General features: G+C 44.7%; 1 protein-coding gene across 1 annotated transcript; it reads right to left on the bottom strand.

Annotated features, from left to right (window-relative positions):
- Positions 1 to 19,304: 19,304 nt before the first annotated feature.
- On the bottom strand, positions 19,305 to 20,084 carry LOC126541196 (uncharacterized). The gene has a single exon (XM_050187881.1). It carries the CDS (start codon positions 20,082 to 20,084, stop codon positions 19,305 to 19,307), a length of 780 nt encoding a protein of 259 aa, XP_050043838.1.
- Positions 20,085 to 21,158: the final 1,074 nt, after the last annotated feature.

Below are 21,158 nucleotides of genomic sequence, written 5' to 3'. Positions count from 1 at the left end.
TTGGGGTTTTTTTTAGATCCCACAAGTTCAATCCTGTGGATGTCCGAGGAATATCTTAGATGGGACGTTCCACAATTAATGTCATCATGCTATACACTAGACATCCTAACCGGGACTTGGACGTTCGCACCTCCTCGGCATGTCTAGAGAATATTTGTAGTCTAATGGGCCTTGTTGATATGAACCTATGCCAAGGAGTAAGAGTCTTGTGTGTAAACTTAAACACCATTCAAGTCCAGTAAGGGGAAAATAGGACGACCTAATTCTTCACAGTGTAGCCATTCAAAGCAAAATAACATACGAGAAACGCACGTTATTTCTTTTCGCGATTGCAATTCTTTTATTGCATTTTGACTCTGTCGTCTTCGACTCGAGGACTCTGCAAAGAAATAAAACAGTCACTATAACAGACAAGATACAGGACTCGCGAATAATGTATTCGCTGTGTCCTTAATACCACTGAACACTAGAACTGCACAAGAAGTTTTTTTCTATATGTTTTCCTCGACAGCAATCGTACTGCGAAGACAAAATTCGAAGCTCAACAAAACGAATTTGGTACAAAGTTCATGCTAAAAATATTTTCGTGTGCTAAAGAAAGTGTAAATATATTTTACCACTCTGAAGTTGTTTTGTGTTTTTTTCCTGTTCTACATTCAACCGCACCACTTAGAACTGGGAGGAGAAAAGAGAACACTGGGCATGTACTCATCGAACTCACAATCCTAATAAGTTCAATTTCAATTCCATCAAATTCAAGAAGGTTGAAGAGCTTGCTGTGTTAGCCATACCTGTTACATGCACCCTAGAAGATTTTTCAGGTGTGTAACGATTGAACGAAGAAAACATGGCAGACTTTAGTATCTAAAGTGGTCGGGTCAGTGTCGGCACCCGGGCTGACTGAGTGGGTTAGGTGCTTAGTAGGCCTGAGAGAGTGAAACCATTGGATTTTGCTTTGCCTAATATAGCTCTATCAATTTCATGCTTGTCACTCATCGTATGTTTCCTCTTGGCAGAACAGCGTTAAAAATAAGGTTATGCAACATTTATTACTGTTAACATTCAGCCACCGACTGGTTAGAAAGGTACACACAAATGGAGCTATAAGAGCCATGCATTTCGAGTCTGCATCAGCCTATAGAATACAATTTTTTCCTGCTCCTCCTCCTCGTTCAATCGTACGTGAGCTATGTGCCATCACTGCAGTGGTATGAATTAGACCTCCGAATCTTGCCGTTCTCGTACAATGATGGTCACACTCACACTTCTTCAGCAGGGTTGTGTAGCCGAGTCCACCAAGCCCGTATCCGTAGCTCAGACCGTAGCTGCCGAGACCATAGTGGTAGCCAGGATACCCGTAGCCGTAGGTGAAAGCCGGAGTGTGGTGCACCGTGGACACGGCAGCTACGGGGGCGTGGTAGGCAGCGTAGGTCGGAGCACCCACGGAGTAGGTGTACGGGTAGCCGACGTAGCCGGCGAAGGCACAGGAGGCCAGGGCGAGGACAAGGCAGGCACGAAACTGGGAGTGCAGATAAGCAAGCAGGAGGTTCTAAATAATCTGAACATAAAATAATGATGTTTCTAGGGTAAACAATTATCTAACATGGCCGCAACATTGCTGTAATACCCGTTTGCTGGTTTTAACAAAATAACGTGCCACAGTGCTTCGTAGCATCCGCAGACATTGGTAGACATAGTCAAAGTTTGCGTGGAGACACGAGGAACGCCGAGAAAAGACAAGGAGAGTGGTAGACCTTGGCTTCCAACTGTTTTGAGAGGTACGAACCTGTGAAACTATCGTGCTTACATATTTCTGAACGAGTATGTTATTAGGAATGGTATGTGCAAGCCTTACATATAAAAAAAAACTTAGTGCGGCCTCCTGTAACTTTATTTTGGGTGGTGTGAATGCAGACACGCAAACGTGTCGTTCTGCAGTTTTCTCTTTAGCAGATGTAAACAGCCGTCACAGCTTTGGCAGTAAGCCATCTGTTGTGTTGTTCACTATAAGGCTAATGCTTATGTTTTAGGAAAAATATTTGAGAAGTAAGAATGTCAGCATTTGTAGCATTTGAACGCAGTTTCCAGCAACGCAGATTTATAGGTAACCTGTAGGCCATGAGAAATCGGAAGATTCCGAAATTGGGCTTTTGTCTCACGACATGTGGAGATTCCCTTATTCAAGAAGCCATAGCAAGCAAAAACATATTGTGTAGCTTTTCATTTCATGTCTTATCTTAGTACCGCCTCAAGCCATCTATGCAACGTGAAATTGGTGAAACGACATAGGGACAGGTCCTTACCATGGCTGGAGCGTGTAGCAGTTGTGGAAGCAAAGCAACTGATGCTACCTCACGGGAGTCACTCTCATTATATAGTGGCCTCAGAAAGACAGTTTTCATTTTTGCTTTGTAACTGCATGTTAAGCAAGCAAAGCCGGTTCTTCTGGATTAACAGGAGAGTTTGCTTTCTGTATCTCCAGCAAAGCCGCTTTTCCTTGCTCCGCTCAGATTTCAGACACTCTAGAGAATAGTCGTAGTGTTGAATGACCCACCGGCTCCCACGTGTCGCAAGCTTTTTGATGTCTTGGAGCAGATATCACTGACGCTAAAAACAGAGTGAACCCACTGATGAGTTCAGATATTCAAAGCAAACTGAACTAAGAACGGCGGCTTCGAGCTGGGGTGGGAATTTCCTGTATTTTTCATGCGTGCCACGATGGAGTGAGCGGCTGCTATGAGTGCTCAAAGATTATGTTAGCCGGTTTCGCGCTCACGGCTGAGCTATATATAGCGCGGAGGTAGTCGCGCGTCTAAGGTAAACAACCTATGCAAGAATTTCAATCGATTACTTCTGATACACACTGATATATTAATGTAAGGCCTTGTCAGAGAGGTATGCGCTTGCTGCCAGGGGCAAAATGTGTACTGTCTTGCGGTTTGTTGGATGAAATCTTGTATGCGCCATTATTAAATATATGCTCTCGTGTTTCTAGCAAGCATACTAAACGGCCACTGGTAAGAACGTTCGCTTAACAGCGTGTTTAATTGCGAATTCCTAAATAAATATTGTGGTCTTTTTTCTTGCTTCCTATTATTCAGACTGCTGCTGCAACAATGTTCAAGTACCTGTCATTATAGTCACGTTACCTGGCCGCCTTCAAACTATCTATCGGCAATAAAAGCTCTTCGTATACAGGCGAATAACTCAATATTTGACTTCACTGGGTAGCATACTTGTCCTACACCTTGTTGTTAAAGACATTGCTCGAGCGCTTTCTGTGTGTGCCTACATGTTTTATAAATTTTACATTAATTAAGGGTATCCCTTCAAAATTTCTTAAAGTAGAGTTGGCACTAACCAATCTCCGAATTGTTATAGTGTAACACGTACATTGTTTCACAACAGTGTGTATTGGGCATAAATCTACACGCCTTTCTTCGAGTAATAATCCGAAACATTTCTATGCGGCTATCAATGCTGTGCTGTTCAAAAGGCCGTGCCGCTTTCTCAAAAGAAGCTTTCTCTAGCAGTCGCCGGCAATGCAGCTTAATGCAGTGATCAACGCACCGTCAGCTACAGTGAACTCTCACTTGAGTGAACTTCAAAGGACCGAAGGAAATAGTTCACTTAACTGAAAGTTCACTAAACTGAATATTCACTAGACCAGCATAAGACATGGCATACAGAGTAAAACGTTTGAAAGTGCAATTGATGGAGCAAAAGACATGAGATCCATAGTGTTACAAATGTGTGAAATGGAATTTGCACATATCAACAAGTACAAGGTTGATAACAGTTATAATGCTGCCTTTCTCACTTAGAAAAAGAATCTGTAATCTTCTTCTGCAATGCAGCTTAATTCAGTGATCAACGCACCGTCAGCTACAGTGAACTCTCACTTGACGATGTGTCGCCTCGCGCGCGATCTGGATCGTATACCTGACCTAGGTTACACGCTCTACGCAGACGACATCACGCTGTGGACGAGCAAAGGTTCACTAGGGGATAAGGAATATACGCTCCAAAGCGCAATATGAGCGGTGGAGAAGTTTTCTAGATGAAGTGGCCTGAAGTGCGCACCCGAAAAATCTGAGGTTATCCGGATACATGCGAAAGGCTACAAATCCAGAGGATCGATTAACATCGTGGTTGAGGGCCAATCAGTCCGAGAGGTACCCACGATGCGAGTCCTGGGTTTGTGGCTTCAGAGCGACGGGAGAGCAGTACAGACACTGAAGACCCTCAAATCCACAGCCAACAACATAGCCCAAATGATACGTCGTGTGACGTATCGAAAAGTGGGAATGCGAGAAGACGATACCCTAAGGCTCGTACAGGCCTTAGTGATTAGTCGAATAACGTATGGCTTACTGTACCAAATCCTGAACAGGGAGGAGGAAAAGCAGGCTAACACAATAATCCGAACCGCTTTCAAAGCTGCTCTGGGCCTGCCTAAATGTACTTCCACGGAGAGCATGTTAGCTTTGGGAGTGCACAATTCTTTCGACGAACTGAGGCAAGCCACCCTGATGCGACAGAGGGAGCGCCTCAGCTTCACAAAAACTGGTAGGGCAATATTGGCTAGACTCAATATCCCAGCATACCCCATTTATCTCACAGAGCAGGCCTTACCTCTTCCTCCTTCGATGAGATCCAAAATTACAGTATCCCCAATTCCAAGGAATATGCATCCCGAGTACAACTAAGAAAGGCGCAAAGCATGCGCACAACACATTCAATCAGCGTACTCTAATAACCATAGGTACAACACGTACTACACGGACGCAGCTCTGTATGCAGAGGCGACCGGGCAGCGCTACCAAAGGAGGTACGCCCTGGCAGTCGTGAACGCTATCAGCCAACAGCAAATTACCGCGTCGGCCACAGCGGGATCACCCACCTCGGCTGAAATATTAGCAGTGGCGATCGCACTCGCTCACGCGGAGCGTTCGCAAAGGGACTCGGTCGCGGTCACGGACTCCCAGGAGACATGTCGCATGTTTCTCAAGGGGCACGTGACTGCGGCTAGCCTCGCGATAATCCCCAAATCCTTCAACCATCATCATCGCCTACTCTGGTGCCCGGGCCACGCGGGGGTACAGGGGAACGAAAAGGCTAACGCGTTAGCTCGAGGGTTCACTAACCGAGCGACGGCGTCCTCTTCTAACCCCAACCACCCGTACTATCCCTCACAAAATTTCACCAATTTAAATGCCAAAGACATCCTTGCCCATCAGCGTGGAGTCCGCAGAAAATACCCGCCGCCTCACCTACAACTTAACGGGGAAGAGGCCGCCGATTGGCGTAAGATACAGACCGGGGTGTTCCCCCATGTGAAATTGCTAAACGCCATGTATCCAACTCGTTATAGGGTCAACTGTCCTTGGTGCGGTGGCATACCTACCCTAATACACATAACCTGGGAGTCCACTAAGCACCCTCATAGGCCAAATGCCAGTAGGACAATGGAGCAGTGGGAGGCACAGCTCGCCCGCTCCGACCTGGCAGGACAAAAGTCCTTAATTAGCCAGGTCAGGCAGGCGGCAGAGGCCAGTGGGGCCCTGGACTGAGAGGCTCCGACCACCCCTCCTTCAAATCTTTACAATTGCAATAAAGTTTCTCTCTCTCTCTCTCTTCGGCACTTGTACTTTTAAAGCACAGGAAGTAACAAAACTGTCCAAAGAGTCAATGTTTTTGTACAATTCTTCTGGCACAGCTTGCTGTTGAGACACAAAGTCTCTCAACTTTCCAATGTACCCTACAAACTCATCTAGAGTTATAGGCATTGAAACTGGCTTGGCAGTTGCCTCTTCTTCGTCTTTACTTCGTCTTCTTCGAAAGAAAGAGACGACGACCATGTCACGACTAGCCGGTCGGAAAAAAAGACACACCACGTGGTTTTTGTGGTGTGACAGATCACCGCTTTGCTCTGGCGGCGTTGTAAGAGCCAGCGATGTTACTTTGTTCATGGCCTCCGAGATTGCATGCTTCCTCATTTTGTGCGGGCAATCTCGGAGGCCATGCCTCGTTGCCGTTCATTTCCCGCGCCGCCGCTTTGCCCCAGGGGTGCTGTAGCGCCAGTGATGTTACATTGCCGCTAGAGCGGCGGCTTGATGAGGGCGGGCATCTGTCCTGATCGTAAAAATAAGCCTTGGTCCTCTGAGCGAGTTCGTTATACTGAAATATTGACTGTTTTGAAATTCGTTTAAGTGAAACATTTTTGCATAGAATCTATAAGAAAACTGCCGGGGATTTTTAAAAAGTTCGTTATTCTGAAATATTCGATAAACCAACGTTCGTACAACTGAGGGTTTACTGTATTTATAAACTTGTTACAGCGCATTCCCGGCTGACCACTGGTGCTGGCGGGCAGTTTAAAACGCACAACGTGTTCTTATCGCGCGTCTTATCGGATTAGACAAGACCTTCCTGCTCTAGAATCCGCGAGAATGTTACAGAAATTTCGGATACATCAAGCCCGTTTTTTACCCAGCGACAAGGTGTTAAGTTTGATAATACGATGAAAAACGCTCTCCTGAGCGTGACAATATAGCTGTAGTACCTATCAATATTAGTACGTTGCAGCAACATCTGTCAAGAAATACTGCTGTTGTTTGAACGAGACAGTTCGACAGAATGGGCATAGTAATATCCCTGATTGAGCGCACTAAATCAGTGCGTTGCGATTAATCTCTGAAACATCGTAAGTTATAAGCATACATCGGAAATCGAAATAACCGTAAAAGAAGGTATGCGGAATGGCCCAAATGTCCCGAAGGCTTTCTTGAAGACACAGAGAAATAAACGTAAGCAGAGATCAGCGAATCAGCGCGATTTTGACACTATGGGTAAATTAACGATGATGATAGCTTGCGTGCAATAACAAAATTCCAACACAGCACAGCACAGCAAACCAAATGCATTTATTTAGAGTCATACTGCAAATGAAACAATTAGCTGGGAACTCTGAAAATGAGAGTCCTTGTAGAAGTAAACAAACGCTTCCATGTTACTGAAAGAAAGGGGTGTAAACACAGAAGCAATAAAGAACTGTACAATTCTTCTTACAAGAATACTAAAAAAAACTCATATGCACAGAAACGCTCTTTATCTGTAGGTGCTGGGTTTGCTTTAGAATTACGGTATGGCGGACGCACTTTTGTCAAAAACGTGACTGGCGTTTCTAGCAAAATAAAGTGCTTTGGTAGGTTGAAAAATTGAAGCCGTTATCCTCGCAAAAAATAAGTAAGTGCTTGCAGTGAAAAAAAAAAAGAATTACCCCAGATTTTTTTATTTCGTCGCCGTTCTCCCAACTTGGTAATCGAGTGCCACTGCTTGCGAGATGAATATATTTAGGTTTAACAAAAACCGAAAGAAGACTTCTCAGTCGTGTGCACAATATTATATGGTATGCCCCACGCTAACAATATCGTCTGCCACTTCCTCCATGAACTTACATTCCAGACACGAGAACCCGTGTATTTGGCAACAGCATGAACAAAACACGCACTAGAACACTTTTCGTCTGCTCAAAATGTAAATGAAGGAACACATCGGCGTGAGTATTGCTTCAATAAGCGTGGACGTGTGTCACGCATGCAGCGGAATTTCATGCGGTGAATTTTGGCTTCGGACAGTTTTTTTCTTTAAATATTCTCACCTCATGGAAAGCATGATATTTGATTTCGTATGAATTTATTTTTCTATTTCTTTCTTTTTCATATTGTCTAGTAACGAGCTCTGCGCATTAATGACTAAATTGCATAAGACCGACATTCAGCGACTCAAAATTCTGCTTTATGTCATAACAAGAACAGCTCTTATTACTATAAACACTAATTAAAGAACAACACTCCCCGACTGAAGTGATACCCTGATACCATTAAGTCTGCTACCGAGAACTTAAGTTATAAATAAGCCCCCACACCTCATATGCTTAGATACCTCCCTCCCTCCTTAGACATGTTCGCAGCACTGGAAAATACCAATAAACCTCCAGTGCCACTTCAAGAAATACGCCTGGAAAATACTGCACAGTGCCACGCAGTCCAGCTCACTTTCATTAAAGTAAGCAGCTTGAGTGCACAAACAGGAATTCACTATCCGCAGTGCCATCCATTAGCAAAACGACAAGGTGAAAGCCCTTGGTCGACGAGCTTTCCCATATGTGGCCTTTGCAGACTTCACAATTGATCGTTGCGGGTCTGATTCCCGAATTCATATATCTGACAGACAGCACGTGAACTGCAAGGCAACAGTTATAACGTAGCAAACAAAGAGCGTGTCGAAGCGCTTGTGCGCTGGTGTTTCAGGCATATATAGAGCCTTCTATAAAAATTACTAGAGGGAACGCTTGTCCCTAGGGAAGCCAAAAACGTGGCGGGTTACTCAGGGTGGCAAAGATTGTTAGTACATACACGGGTTCACCTCAACTTCGTCCTTCCGGCATCGAACAGCTTCGTGACTTTCCACGCTGGTCTATATCAACAACAAAATATGTTATATATGCGACAATTTGCAATGAATAGACATGTGCGCACAGACATATGGACTTTATTGGATCAGAAGCCCACAAGTTCTCGATGATTTAGAAACATGAGGCGTACTGAAAATCGTCAAAAGAAAACTTCAAGCAACAAGTGAAAACGATAGAGAAATCAAGCGATGATCGTCACTTCTCTGAAACCTGAAATATCGAAGCGCCAATGTTATTTGCAGAAATTATTACAGGAAACTTTATAATTGCAGGTCAAACTTTTTGAGTCACGCATGTGGTATAGCAAAGAAATAGATCGTGATGTTAGCTTTCGTCGTTAGGATGGAGAACCGAGCGTGCTGATTTAGCATATTCTAAGGTGAGAGGCACCTAGACGACGACACACATGAGAGATATTCGCACACACAAGACGCCTTGTGTGATTATAGGCTGTTGTGCCATACTACGTGCCTATCACCAAAGGAACGGTAGCTGCTATACTACGCCCCTGCCATCATGGCGACCGGAGCTCCCACTTCTCCGCGACGAATCAAGAATTCGACGCGGGTGACCTCAGCACCCACCCCGCCTGGTTCCTGCTGACGAGAAGTCGCCAAAGGGATTTAAGGGAGAACAGGCCCATTGTGAAGACAGAGTACCCTCCAGCCACCCAGTCGGTTTGATGCTCTCTTACAGCGCATCAGACGGTACGCTATCATACACTGTCTGTAAATATTCTATAATTTTTTTCCTTTCTTCTTCGTCTGCTGGAAGAATACATCTCTCGGCCTCTACCCCGAAGTCAAAACAATACGTACGCTTGCCGGCGGGCGAAACGTCGCACCCGCGCGCCTTGCTTTTGCCTTGCCTCACGAGGAATGTCGGTTTGAACCTACAAGACGCGCGTACGCGCGCCCACTTAGCTCACTATTTTCGTCTAGGTAGACATCATTTCGTACTTTTGTGAAGTAGTCAGAGCACCTATATTTGTCTCGAGAAGATATCGGTGTTCGTGCCGCGCTTCGACGCGCACGATCTGTCCTGCACCGTCAGGCCATGCGTGAGGCGCGTGTGCCCGAGCTGTCGTGCTCGGGCACGCGCACATGTACTTAGGTCTTTATGTATGTCTTGTTCGGTGCGCCTTTCGCTTCAAACCAGCCTTCGTCTTCGTGCAGGGCAAGTACGTAATATCTCTTCGATAGTGCAAAGCGGCCATGCCAAAGTAATTAGTATGTAGCCCTGCTTCCATCGGAGGTACGCCTCCTTGGGCGTTAACCTTTACCTACTTGCGTAACTTACGTCTTGCCCTACTTGTTCGAAAGTGTGAAGTGCGAACAAACACGATTGACGGTACCACCTGCCTTGATTCTGCTATTCGCCGTAATAAATTGTACCGACAATTCCGGTAACGCTGGTGACGTTTACTGGTCCAGTAAAATTACATGTACAAGATCATCCCCGACTCTTTTTATTTTGGTTTTCTCATAATGCGATGCTGCTAAATTTATCATACTTGGTACGTGACTGCTACGTACATGAAAATGGTTTTGGCTAAAGATAGTATATATTGTATGCAGAGGGAACCAAACTTCAAAAATAACGATACTAAACAAGGAGGAAATAAACAAAATAGGAGAGGCTCTGACATCACGTTTTTTGAACCGGAAATGCAGTCATGTTGGTGTGCCACTTCTCTTTGTGTCTCCAGTCAGCTCGCTGGAGCAGATAGGCGCGGGGTTCGAACTTGCAGTGCTACGAGCCGCCGGAAATGTGTGCTGCTTACGAGCATTAAGAAAAAGCCAACGAAACTTCTGTAAAAGCTTTAGCTAAACGCACGTGATCCTGTGTGTATCCATTGTACTTTGAAGACGACGGAGGCAGGCGTCATGATCACCTAAGTATATCTGTTGCTGGCGGACACTCACACTCACAGACCCAAACACAACGTACAAGCTTGCAAATCGCTCTGAAAACTAAGATTGTCTCGCTAACAGAGTTTACTGCGCAAAATGCATGGACTGAAAAATATTATCGCACTTTTGCGAGGCTGAGGGCCACAGCGAGATCTTCAGAGGTTCGTTTGCTATGGCAACGTTGACGTTTGCCCCACCACTCCCACTGCTCCTTTGCGAAAAACAGCACCTGACTACTACCACACGCTCTTGAACTGATCCGGGCTAGCTGAGGCCTCTTACTTACTCCTTACTTTGTTCTCCTAAAGAATAGCCTCCCGGATCTTTACAAACAGTGGTATTCATCTGAAATTACTTAAGGAAAGCTATGCAGCCAGCAAGCTGAAGTCGTGTCCTTTTAATTGAAGTTAGAAAAATACTTGAGGTTTGCTGCTCACCTGACCTAAACACGACGGTCGGTATTTTTTTAAGGAGAGCAAAGCAAGAAATTATTTTCGGTGAAATGAGGAGAAACCTTACAAGGTGCCATTCGGATATGACCGACACAATTAAACAGTGCTGCATGATTTCTGTTGCACAGATTTTCCGACGTGCTAAACAGGAACAACAGCACATTATAACTGGATGACGGGATGACGGGATGACGAATAGAAAAAAGAAGCACCCATGAAAAGTGCTGAGCTTTCTTTTGTGTCGCTGTCCACTTTGCCCGCAATCCATAAGGAACTTGAAAGAAATGGACCATTTGAGCGCCCTATAATCACAGAACATTTAACAATGATCTGTATTGTATCACGCTTCCAGTTCAGCGGCTGTTTCAGTGCAAGCTGCAGATACGCTTGTTTTCGAGATTTTGTGTGTATACGTAGAATGCTACTGTAACGTGCTTTAACACCTCCATACACCGCTGAATGTATAGAAAACGATTGTAAACACAGCCTGCCTTCCTGTCCTTTGACTGAGTGAGTTAAGGGATGTTTATAAATGCTCTAAATCAAAATAAAATGAAAACTTGGTGTTTAACGTCCCAGAATCCCACTGGTTACGAGCGAAAAATCTGAGCCATGATTTTGAAGAATTTCGCCATGCTGGGGTAGGCGGAATTATTCCTAAATGCAGCACTATAGTGGAGTTTCATACACAAAAGGAAAGCTTTAGTAAACAGTCCAACAAATAGAGCTGCAAATAGGACCAGTTCGTTATAAAGTTTCTTGGGAAAAACTCTGAAATAAACAGTTGTAATATTGCGCTCTGTGTGGTGTGGTTCGTCTACTTCTGTCGCGCTGTATTACAACATGTTTATTAAAAAAATGCTAACAAAAGAGCAATGCCATACGTCAACGTGAATAAGCAGGCAATAAAAGGTGCATGTAAAATTGGGACACCAATATACAAAGAGACAAATATGTTGCCTTTTTTTAATACAGGGCTCCAGCGAACATTTAGCAAAAATTTACGAGATAGATAGGAGCCCACGCTTCCATCACCGAATTTGCCAGGCTTTTCCAAAGTAGAGGCCGGTGCGCAACGACTGCAGGGATAGGGCTACCCCAGGGTTTCGCATGCGCCCGCTTCTCAAACGAAATGGGCGCCCATCTGAGAAGAAAAAGAAAAAAATATGGGGATTCTTAAGCAATTATAATGATGTGTAAATGCGAGGGCATCACCTGTCGCTGAGTGTGTCGCTGAGTTATGTACGTGAGTTGAGTGCTGCGGCAAGAAGTTGCTAAGTTTAATGCTACTACGTTATGTTTCGGGGCGTAATGTTGCTGCTTTCTGCCTCTTTTTAAAAGTCCTTTGGGGAACGTCCCAAAAGAAGATAACCTCTTGATATTCACAGCCTATGGAAAACACATATTAGACCGCCATTAAGAACCAATTGTATCTTTGCAGTTACATTTCACTCAGCTGATTTCACAAAAAGGACTTTAACATCAACGAGGCTTCCAAACAAACTGGTATCTATTCTTGAAGCAGTGCACCCTTTTGCCTCATTTTGGGAGAGCGGCTTGCTCTAATATATGTACTGCGAAGTGTTTGTTCTGGGCTTTTAGACGCGTCTAGGACTGTTTTGGTCGCTGGGTAGATACAGTACTCAAATCCAAAAAAAGGGAAAGAGTGGCGCAGGGGTCAGCGCGCTCGGCTTCGGAGTAGTAGCTGGGACGTTTGGGCACAGGGTCGAATCCTCACCATGGTCACTTTTCGGCCTTTAGTTAGGTGACTTAATTTTTGCACCTTGTCTCTGCCGCTGGTTCCTGCTGACTGTGGCGTCGCATAATGAGCAACGTAGTACTCTCGCAAAAAAATGAATGTTGCTGCTGCGGCAGGCTAAGGCGTGACCTCCACGTCACCAGGCGGCGTGAATTGGAGGGAATGTAGTCTCGCAGCTGCTACTAACCGTGATCGTAACAGCCTCGTAAATTTATTTTCGTTGGTCCTATTAACCTGCAGCCAAATGAAGAAACTGAGCCTGTACTTACAACGCGATCTTACGCTAGAATTGTTCGGACGAGCCATTCCGGATTCTGGACATACTGCGCGCAAGGACAACGGACCACTGGCGCAGATCACAGAAGAAATAAAAGCTTTGTGAATTTGGCCCCTCATTCGGCGTTCCTATTGCTTCTCTTTTTTTTTTCCAGTTTAAAGCGAAAACAGCATACCCGGCATATACAGGTTGAGAAATACACACAAAACAAGATGACGGCGAAATATGGTGACAGAGACTGCCTAACACAATATGGCGGTTGAACAAAACCGACTTTTGAACACTCCAGTGCTTTCACAGCAATCGAAAAATAAAAAAAGCAAAACGACAACAACAAAATCAAAGCAACGCTCGCAGTTACTGCGTAGCTTGAAACTTAAGTTCACTCTCTAATAATCAAAAAGTTCCGGCTATATATATTCCTGGGCGTCAGTATCGCTTGAATATTGGTTTTGCTCTTTCATTATATATTTTTTTTTACAAAGCCTGTTGCACGATAAATGTTTATTACCCTGTAGACTGTGTCCCCATCGACTTGCGGATTGTTCAGCTATGGATCGCGAGACGTGACCTGTGTTTGATAAGGCAAAGCCGCGGATCACTATTAGTGTGCAGCTGTATTTCTCCCTAACTGCAATACTATCACGATTGCAGGACCAAAGTGTTTCATCGCATTCCTTTAACCAAACGGCCTAGCTTCAAAGCTTGAAACTGAACCACGAAGTAAACACCTCGAAACCGGATAGTAGATTTACGATCCGCCATGTTACGAGCCCCTGCTATTCAGTCTAAAAAAATTTCAATTTATGCACGGATCAACACAAGCAGTAACGCGCGCTAAATGTGAATGAGGTATTGGGATGGAGAAATGTCCTGTGGTGTTTGTTTGTTGACAGCAGAGTAACTTCCACAGCATCACTATTACCCCTACAATCATCATGCTTGAAGTGCAAGTGATAAAATTCCGGAAATATTCATATCAATACTTTAAGGCTACTTTCAAGTTGATAGCATTGTCTGTGCACAAACCTTTGGGGAGCAGATGTGTGGTTTCTGCAATGCTATTTGAATAAAATCGGCTGATGAGGCCCTCGTAAAATCTCCCAGTCGAAATATTGGGCCCCTATAACATAAAACTATTCTAATATGTTTTTATTCATATCTCCTGACGTCAAATTTGCGTAAGCGCCGACGAAAGCATCGGGCGGTCATCCGCAGGGTTTTCTGAACAGATCAATCAAATGCTCTCCTCCTTCATAGGAGTGACTTTTGTTTGCTTTATGAACGAACAAGATTGCCTACACTGAGCGGCTTGTCTTATCTAACTGGCTGACAAGAGGCAAGGAGCACGCTCAAGTGGAGTGGGATTCAAAGGGGGCCGAGCCACTGCACTGAAAATTGATAACGAGATGAAGAGTGTGGTGCCGGCGTCGTCCATTGGTCTGCTTTCCCTTACTTATATTGCTGTGTGTGGTCGGAAATTGCGGCGGCATGCAACGGAAGGTTAATAATGCCGCTATAAAGGACCCTCAGCAAAGAAAAGCTTGCTGAGAGAGGTCGTAAACATGCCGAAAGCGCTCGAAAACGTTACACCGCCACGCAAAAAGCGTTATTATACGTAAATATACCCATGCTCTTCGGCATGTGCAAGTAGCCAGTGCCTGAGCGATCGGCGGCAGCCATCTTTTATTCCTTACGGAACGGGGCAGCCTGCGGCTATTCAGAAGAAAATTCAGTGTCTTTCCGCATATTAATGCATCTTTAACGCGTACACGTAACATTGACGCAGTTAGCTTTTGCGGTATTGTGACGTCGCGTGACAGGCAGATGAAGTGGGTGCAGCCCGAAGACATTTTACCAATAGCCTAAGGCTAATGGCGAAAAGGCGTCGAATCAGAAATAACTATTTTTCTTTTGTTCAGTCAAATTATGCATAATAATCGTGTGCACGTAATATCGGATGGGGAGCTATCGCGGTTTTCGTGACATCTCGTGACAGACAGGTGAAGTAGGGGTGGTCCAAAAAAGTTTTTGACCAATCGTGGAGGGCTGATTGCAGAAATGGAATAGAAAATTTTGGAATAGTTTTACGTTATAGCGCCCAGAATTTCGTCTATCAACTCGCGCAACGGCTTACTAAGCGACACAAGTAACTTACTCGTATTTTGATGTGATCATGGAATTAAAACACTGTATTACTGTAGAAAACATAAGCAAACATGCACACCGTGTTCCAAATTGGCCTTATTGTGGCATAGATCACTGGTTGGATGCGCAGCTGTGAAAATGAAGTTTAGCTTTATGGTCAATAATATCATTTAAATTTATGCATGTCATATACAGCAACGATAAAGAGGTGCTCTACTGTAGGCGCCCCGCAAACGATGCCTTAAAACCCCTACCATGAAACGCCACGAAATCGTTCTAAACGCTGACAAAAATAAAAAACAGTTTGATGTGGAAAAATATTTATAAATTTTCGCTCAGAACCTTAGCAAGGAAACCATGAAACTGCCACCACGTGACATCGCCACTGCCCACTAAATTATATGACTTAATTTTATTACAGCATCGCTATTTTTCATTGCGATACGGGCATGCCATAAAGCCTAAAGTTTGGTGCGTTTTATTGTTTATGCGTATAAATTCAAGTACCGTTTGGTCGCACCTGTTGTCATGTACGCACTGATCATACCCGGTGGGGCACTCGAACGGAGGCCTGCTTAATGAAGAAGAGGAAAGCCTGTCGCTTGCAATGGTTCGGCAAGTTCATTTCAAATTCTAGGCGCCGGCTTCCTTCACTGTAAGGTTACGGCATGGGCACATACTGCACCCTGGGAAAAGTACACAGAGTTCCATGTTCCGTTAGATGCAGTCTTGCAAGTTATGGCCCATCACGTTTTCTCATGTTGAAATCGATGAGGATAGCAATAGGGGCTTGTTGGTATGGCATATCTCATTTTGTTATAGCGCAAGCTTGACACGGACAACAGACGGCACATCTGAAGCTGTCTGTGTCAGATGTGCCTTCTGTTGTCCGTGTCAAGCTAGCGCTATAACAAAATAAGTCATGTTGAATGCTATCAGCATATGTTTGATGGCATAACTCACCACTTTTGTTCACAGACTGTGACCACGCATGACCTTACCGCTTCTGCACTCTTCCAATAATTACACTTTATGCATTTTGTCAAACTGAGCTGTAAACATTAGCGTCGGTTTTGGACCCTTCACCACCACTGTGCGCACCACCATGGTACGTTGCCAATTATTTGAATCTTTTATATCGTGGTCCAGAATATGCACTGACACTCTTTAATCACTTTAGCCAAAGTGCCATATTATATGAAGAGCCAAAGTTGTGTCTGTCAACCTTTATTTTTGTTTGGTGGTGTAACGTTTCTTTTTTACCTGCTGGTTCTGTTACAAATTCCGCTGGAGTTTCTATCATAGGCCCACCTGGTGGATCGCACTCAGTCTCTGAAACTGAAGTTCGCAATATAACAGGCTTCCTCGTAGGCTTGCTGTATATTGATAAAGTATTTAGTACAGAATCGGTGACAAAACTTTTCAAAAACAATGATTGTCCATCCGTGCCTTCACAGTCCTTGTTCCAGCTACTCCGGTCTTTGCTCTCTATAGTGAACGTCCCACCAAGGCTACACTATTAGGAACATTCCAAGCTGATAGCAATAAAGTGTCAACGGCACCGTCTCACACTGCACTCTAAAATACAGACCTACCATACATAGGGCGCCGAAGAAGACATGTTCTCTTGTCGAAAACTCGGCTTCACAAAAACAAGTTTTCTCACCCCGCTTTCTCACTTCCTCTCTCCATCGTCCTTTGAACTACTGTCCTTCTTAGATTACTCGATCGTTTAGTTAGTTGCGTTAAAAATAACCTTTCTTAAACCTTCTCGCTTGCTTAATGTGCTATTTTCTCCAGTTGATAACAAAATAACCTCCGTGCATAATGACAACGCCAAATGAGCGTTCGCAAAACGTTATGGTAAATATTTACCCATGTTTAGCTTGGTTTGTGCTTTTATTTCCCTGTCGGCCGACTTGAAATTTAACTTGACCCACCCTGTATTTCCAATTTACGTTTTACTACCTGTAAAGTATGCTTGCCTTCTCAGAAATTAAAATTTACCGACCCACATTTCACCCTTAAGTTCATGTTGGCCCACACCCATATAACCCCAAAATTCTCGTGGCCCACCACCATATCACCCCCCAATATAAGATGGCCCACTCCCATGTCACCCCTAATTTAGGTGGCCCAAGCACCAAGTTAGGTTTCCCCATTCCCGTACCATTCCGATGTTTAGCTTGACCCACGCCCAAGTCACCTCAAATTGAGGTTGGCCCACTCCATATCATGCCCAAATTTAGGTTGGCCCACCCCTATATCAGCCCCAAATTTAGGTTGGCCTACCACAAGTTTCACATTGGCCGACCACCAAATTTGGGTTGCTCCAACCAGAAACTCAAGTTAGTCTACCCCCATATCACGGCGAATTCCAGGTTGGCACAGCCCCGCACCACCGGAACATATAGGTTTTCCTACCACCTTCCAAGTTGAGGTTGGTATCGCCTACAAAGATAGGTGGCCCCAGCCCCAAATTTAGCCTCGCCCACCCCTATATCACCCCAAATTTAGGTTGGCCCACACCCGCATCACCCTCAAATTTAGGTTGGCCCAGCCCCGTATTACAACCACCCCCATATCACCCAAAGTTCAGGTTGGAACAACCCTCTCTGATCCCCACATTTACCTTGGCCCACCACCATATCACCCGCAAATTTAGGTTGACCCACTCCCAAATTCAAGCTGCCCCACCAGAACCCCATGTGTTTTCGATGGAGCCCCATGTATTTTAACGGAATGTGTATCGCACTTGCCTTACAGACACCATTGTAAAGCGACAGCGTTAGGGGCCCTGTGTCGCAGAAAATCCGGCGTCGCGCGTCGTTTCGGCAAAAAGATTTTCATGCCACCCATACACAAGCCTTCCATGTATTGGAAGGAAGCATGCGTTGCAAGGTGAGCATACAGTGGCCAGTTGTATCACCATAAATGCGAGGCCAGATTGCCATAGAGCTGCGCGAAGGAAAGGGTCACGTGAAGCACAAGCAAAGCTAATAATGGTATGGCATGCCACGTAAAACATAAACGTTGTTTAAAAACAGAGAGCAGAGTTCTCAGACTTGTCTGTATTTTGAGGAAACAGTTTTAGGCCAATGCTTTGCACACCAGGTTCTTCTTTAAAACGTCAAGCGTAGGTGACAGGAGCAGTGCTCCTCCTCCTCCGAAGGTGTTCTTGCACCAAATAGTGTGGAATGCATGCATTGTATGTCTAATGTTAATAATTTCAGATATAAAAACGATGTAATACTACGCTCCCACGGTTTGAAAGAAGATTGTTAAAAGAATACATCAGCATTCTCGTAATATCCAAAATGTAAAAGGCACAGCAGGTAACAGTCGAACAGCCAGAAGCGACAAATACTATGAAGCCCGTTCAATGTGACTCATATTTGGCCGCAATGCAGCAAGATGCTCTCTTGCATTCTGTGCCCCTGTTACAGTTACTGAAACAGAAATCTTATTGCACCGCTTCTCTCAGGTTTGCCCATTTTTTAGCCGAAGGACTTTATCACGATTGATTTGCTTAGGAATATAATCGAGGTTCCACGTTGCTGTATCTATAACGAAATACATATATATGCGTCACCAATAAAATAATATTCTATAGAGTATTCCAGAACTCGAAAGTTTGAAACCGCTGGCTGTCACAAATCCCCTGGGCCTTCGATATTGTTGCCAGCGATCAGTACTTTCTCAACAGTAAAACAGAATGCATGGAATTTGTTTTGCCTCAAGTGTTGCTTTATTCAAAATACCGACTTGAGGAGTATGGGTATCCCAAGAGCAGCCGCAGATTTCTTCGGGGTCTTGTTCAGTTTCTGAAAAGTAACAGGAGGCTAGTGTTATCGAGGTGTCTCAGAAATTATCGTGTACAATCGGGGAATACATGACATTTCACGAAATCAAATTAAGCCACGAGTTGGGTGTCCTACTTTACCGGGTGGTCACTTTGGTGCATAATCACAGAATAAATAGTGTTATTAGTGCTTATCGATATTCTATATGGCACTGTAAAGAAATTATGAATTAATTTGCCACTTTGGAATGTTCCCTGGGCGAATTTCTACGGGCAACAAAGCTCGTGAGTCTGACACTGGTACGTCTTGAGTTTGAAATTTCTTAGAATGCCACATTTGCTAACTGAAAGCGAGCTCTTGTAGAAACGAATAATTTTCTTTAAATCTTTAGGTTATATCTTAATATTCACAAGTCTTCAGACATCGCCCACTGCGATGTCATCAGTCAGTGATTTCATTATGCAATAAAATGTTTAGTTATCATACTTACACTTCTTCTTACGGAGAAGGACGTTGGCATAGTGGAAAGGAGTGCCAAGGCCATAGCCGTAGTTGAGGCCGTAGGCGCCAAGGCCATATCCGAAGCCATACTGTCCTAGGCCGTAGCCCAAAGTGCCGACGCCGTATCCATACACTGGGGTGGCGGCAGCCACTAGTGGAGCAGCGTGGTACGCAGGAACCGCCGGGAAGGCGTGAGTAAGAGCAGCAACCCCGGCTAGGGCTGGAGCGGCGGCCACTACTGGGGCAGCAGCAACGGTGGCCACAGCTGGAGCAGCATTGTAGGTGTCAACGCGGGTCACAGATGGAGCTGCGTGAACGGTGGCCACCTTGGCAACGGCAGGGGTGGCGTGATAGGTGGTGTCCACTCGCGTAACCGACGGTGCTGCTTGAACGGTGGCTACCTTCGCAACAGCTGGTGCGGTTTCGACTGTCGTTACCTTAGTGACAGCTGGCGTTGCGTGGTAAGTGTCGACCTTGGTCACAGCGGCAGCCGGTGCGGCAGCCGCAACCGAAGCAGTGGCGACGCTAGCGACTGCAGGCGCAGCGTGGTAGGTGTCCACTTTCGTGACAGTGGTTGCTGGGGCAGCAGCAACAGCAGTGACTGCTGGTGCAGCGTGATATGTATCAACGCGGGCTACCGCTGGAGCGGCTGCAACCACCGGGGCGAAGCCCGGGGTGCTGGCGTAGGTCAGGGGGCCTGGAGCGGCGACATAACCGAAACCGACCCCCACAGGGACGACAGGGTGGCTCATAGCGCCGGCAACCAAGGCTAGGACGAAGCTAGCACAAAGCTGCAATGAAAGTACGATATTATTGTGGACTAAAAATAAGTTGGCGAAACGTATAACGTTAGTTAAAACCTGCAACATGCGTTAGATATGTACATGGGTGCCCCTAAATAGGCGATGGCCTCGAGGAAAAAAAATGTTTCGACACTATATATCATCAAGAAGAAATATAAGACATAATTTACAAGTATTGAATGTTTTTATGACTAGCAATGATTCAACTATCGCCTGTGAAATAGAGCAAAATTTATGAATGTTTTCCTAAATATACGACATAGTAAATCACTAGTATAAACAGTGACAAGATTACATGGAAAGTATATGCGTAGTTTCAAACTCATCAGTGTTTCAGTAAGCTTGTACAGACATGCTCAATACAGCCGTAAGAGTGAAGATGTGCCGTAGTTAATCTAGAAATGTCTAGAGAAATGGCCTTTTTTTAACAAATAGCAAACATGAAATGCCTATACTCACCGCAACCATTGCTGCTGGTCGTTGGGTCCCCTGAAGGCAAAAGCTGTACTGCTGAACTTTCGGCCGATTTGCGTGCTTCTTATACTGCACCGACTCAGGATATTGCAGCAAGATAAAAAAAAAAAATTCAAAATGAAATATTCAACGTGCTACTCGAACCAAGCCATCAAGCAAAACTCAGGAGTGTTTACTTTGCGTGCAAAATCATTTTTCGTAAGACTTGTCGCTAGTAGAAGACAAATAAAAATCCTGGGAATTTACAGTTATTTCAAACATGTGGTGTTCTTGAAGGACGTGCTTGCACTAAAGATGCACCACTGCCCGCACCGTTATCGCTGTTCCAAGCAATGCCTTCTTTCTCTATTTATTTGCGCTTATGTAAAAATATCCTGCTCTTGATCGCCAAAAATTGAGTGCCGCTATCTCTCGACACTTTGGAATCGCAAATGATGAAAGTTATTTTTAAGCCGTATTTTGGCTTTAAAAACAAGACACACGTGTGTTTCGAAATTCGGCCATTTAGAATGTCATTCGTTGATTGCAGTAATGGTGGTTTTTATTAAA

The sequence above is a fragment of the Dermacentor andersoni genome, chromosome 3, assembly GCF_023375885.2.
Source record: "Dermacentor andersoni chromosome 3, qqDerAnde1_hic_scaffold, whole genome shotgun sequence".
Taxonomy (NCBI): Eukaryota; Metazoa; Arthropoda; class Arachnida; order Ixodida; family Ixodidae; genus Dermacentor; species Dermacentor andersoni.
This window is presented reverse-complemented; position numbering and strand designations above follow the sequence as displayed.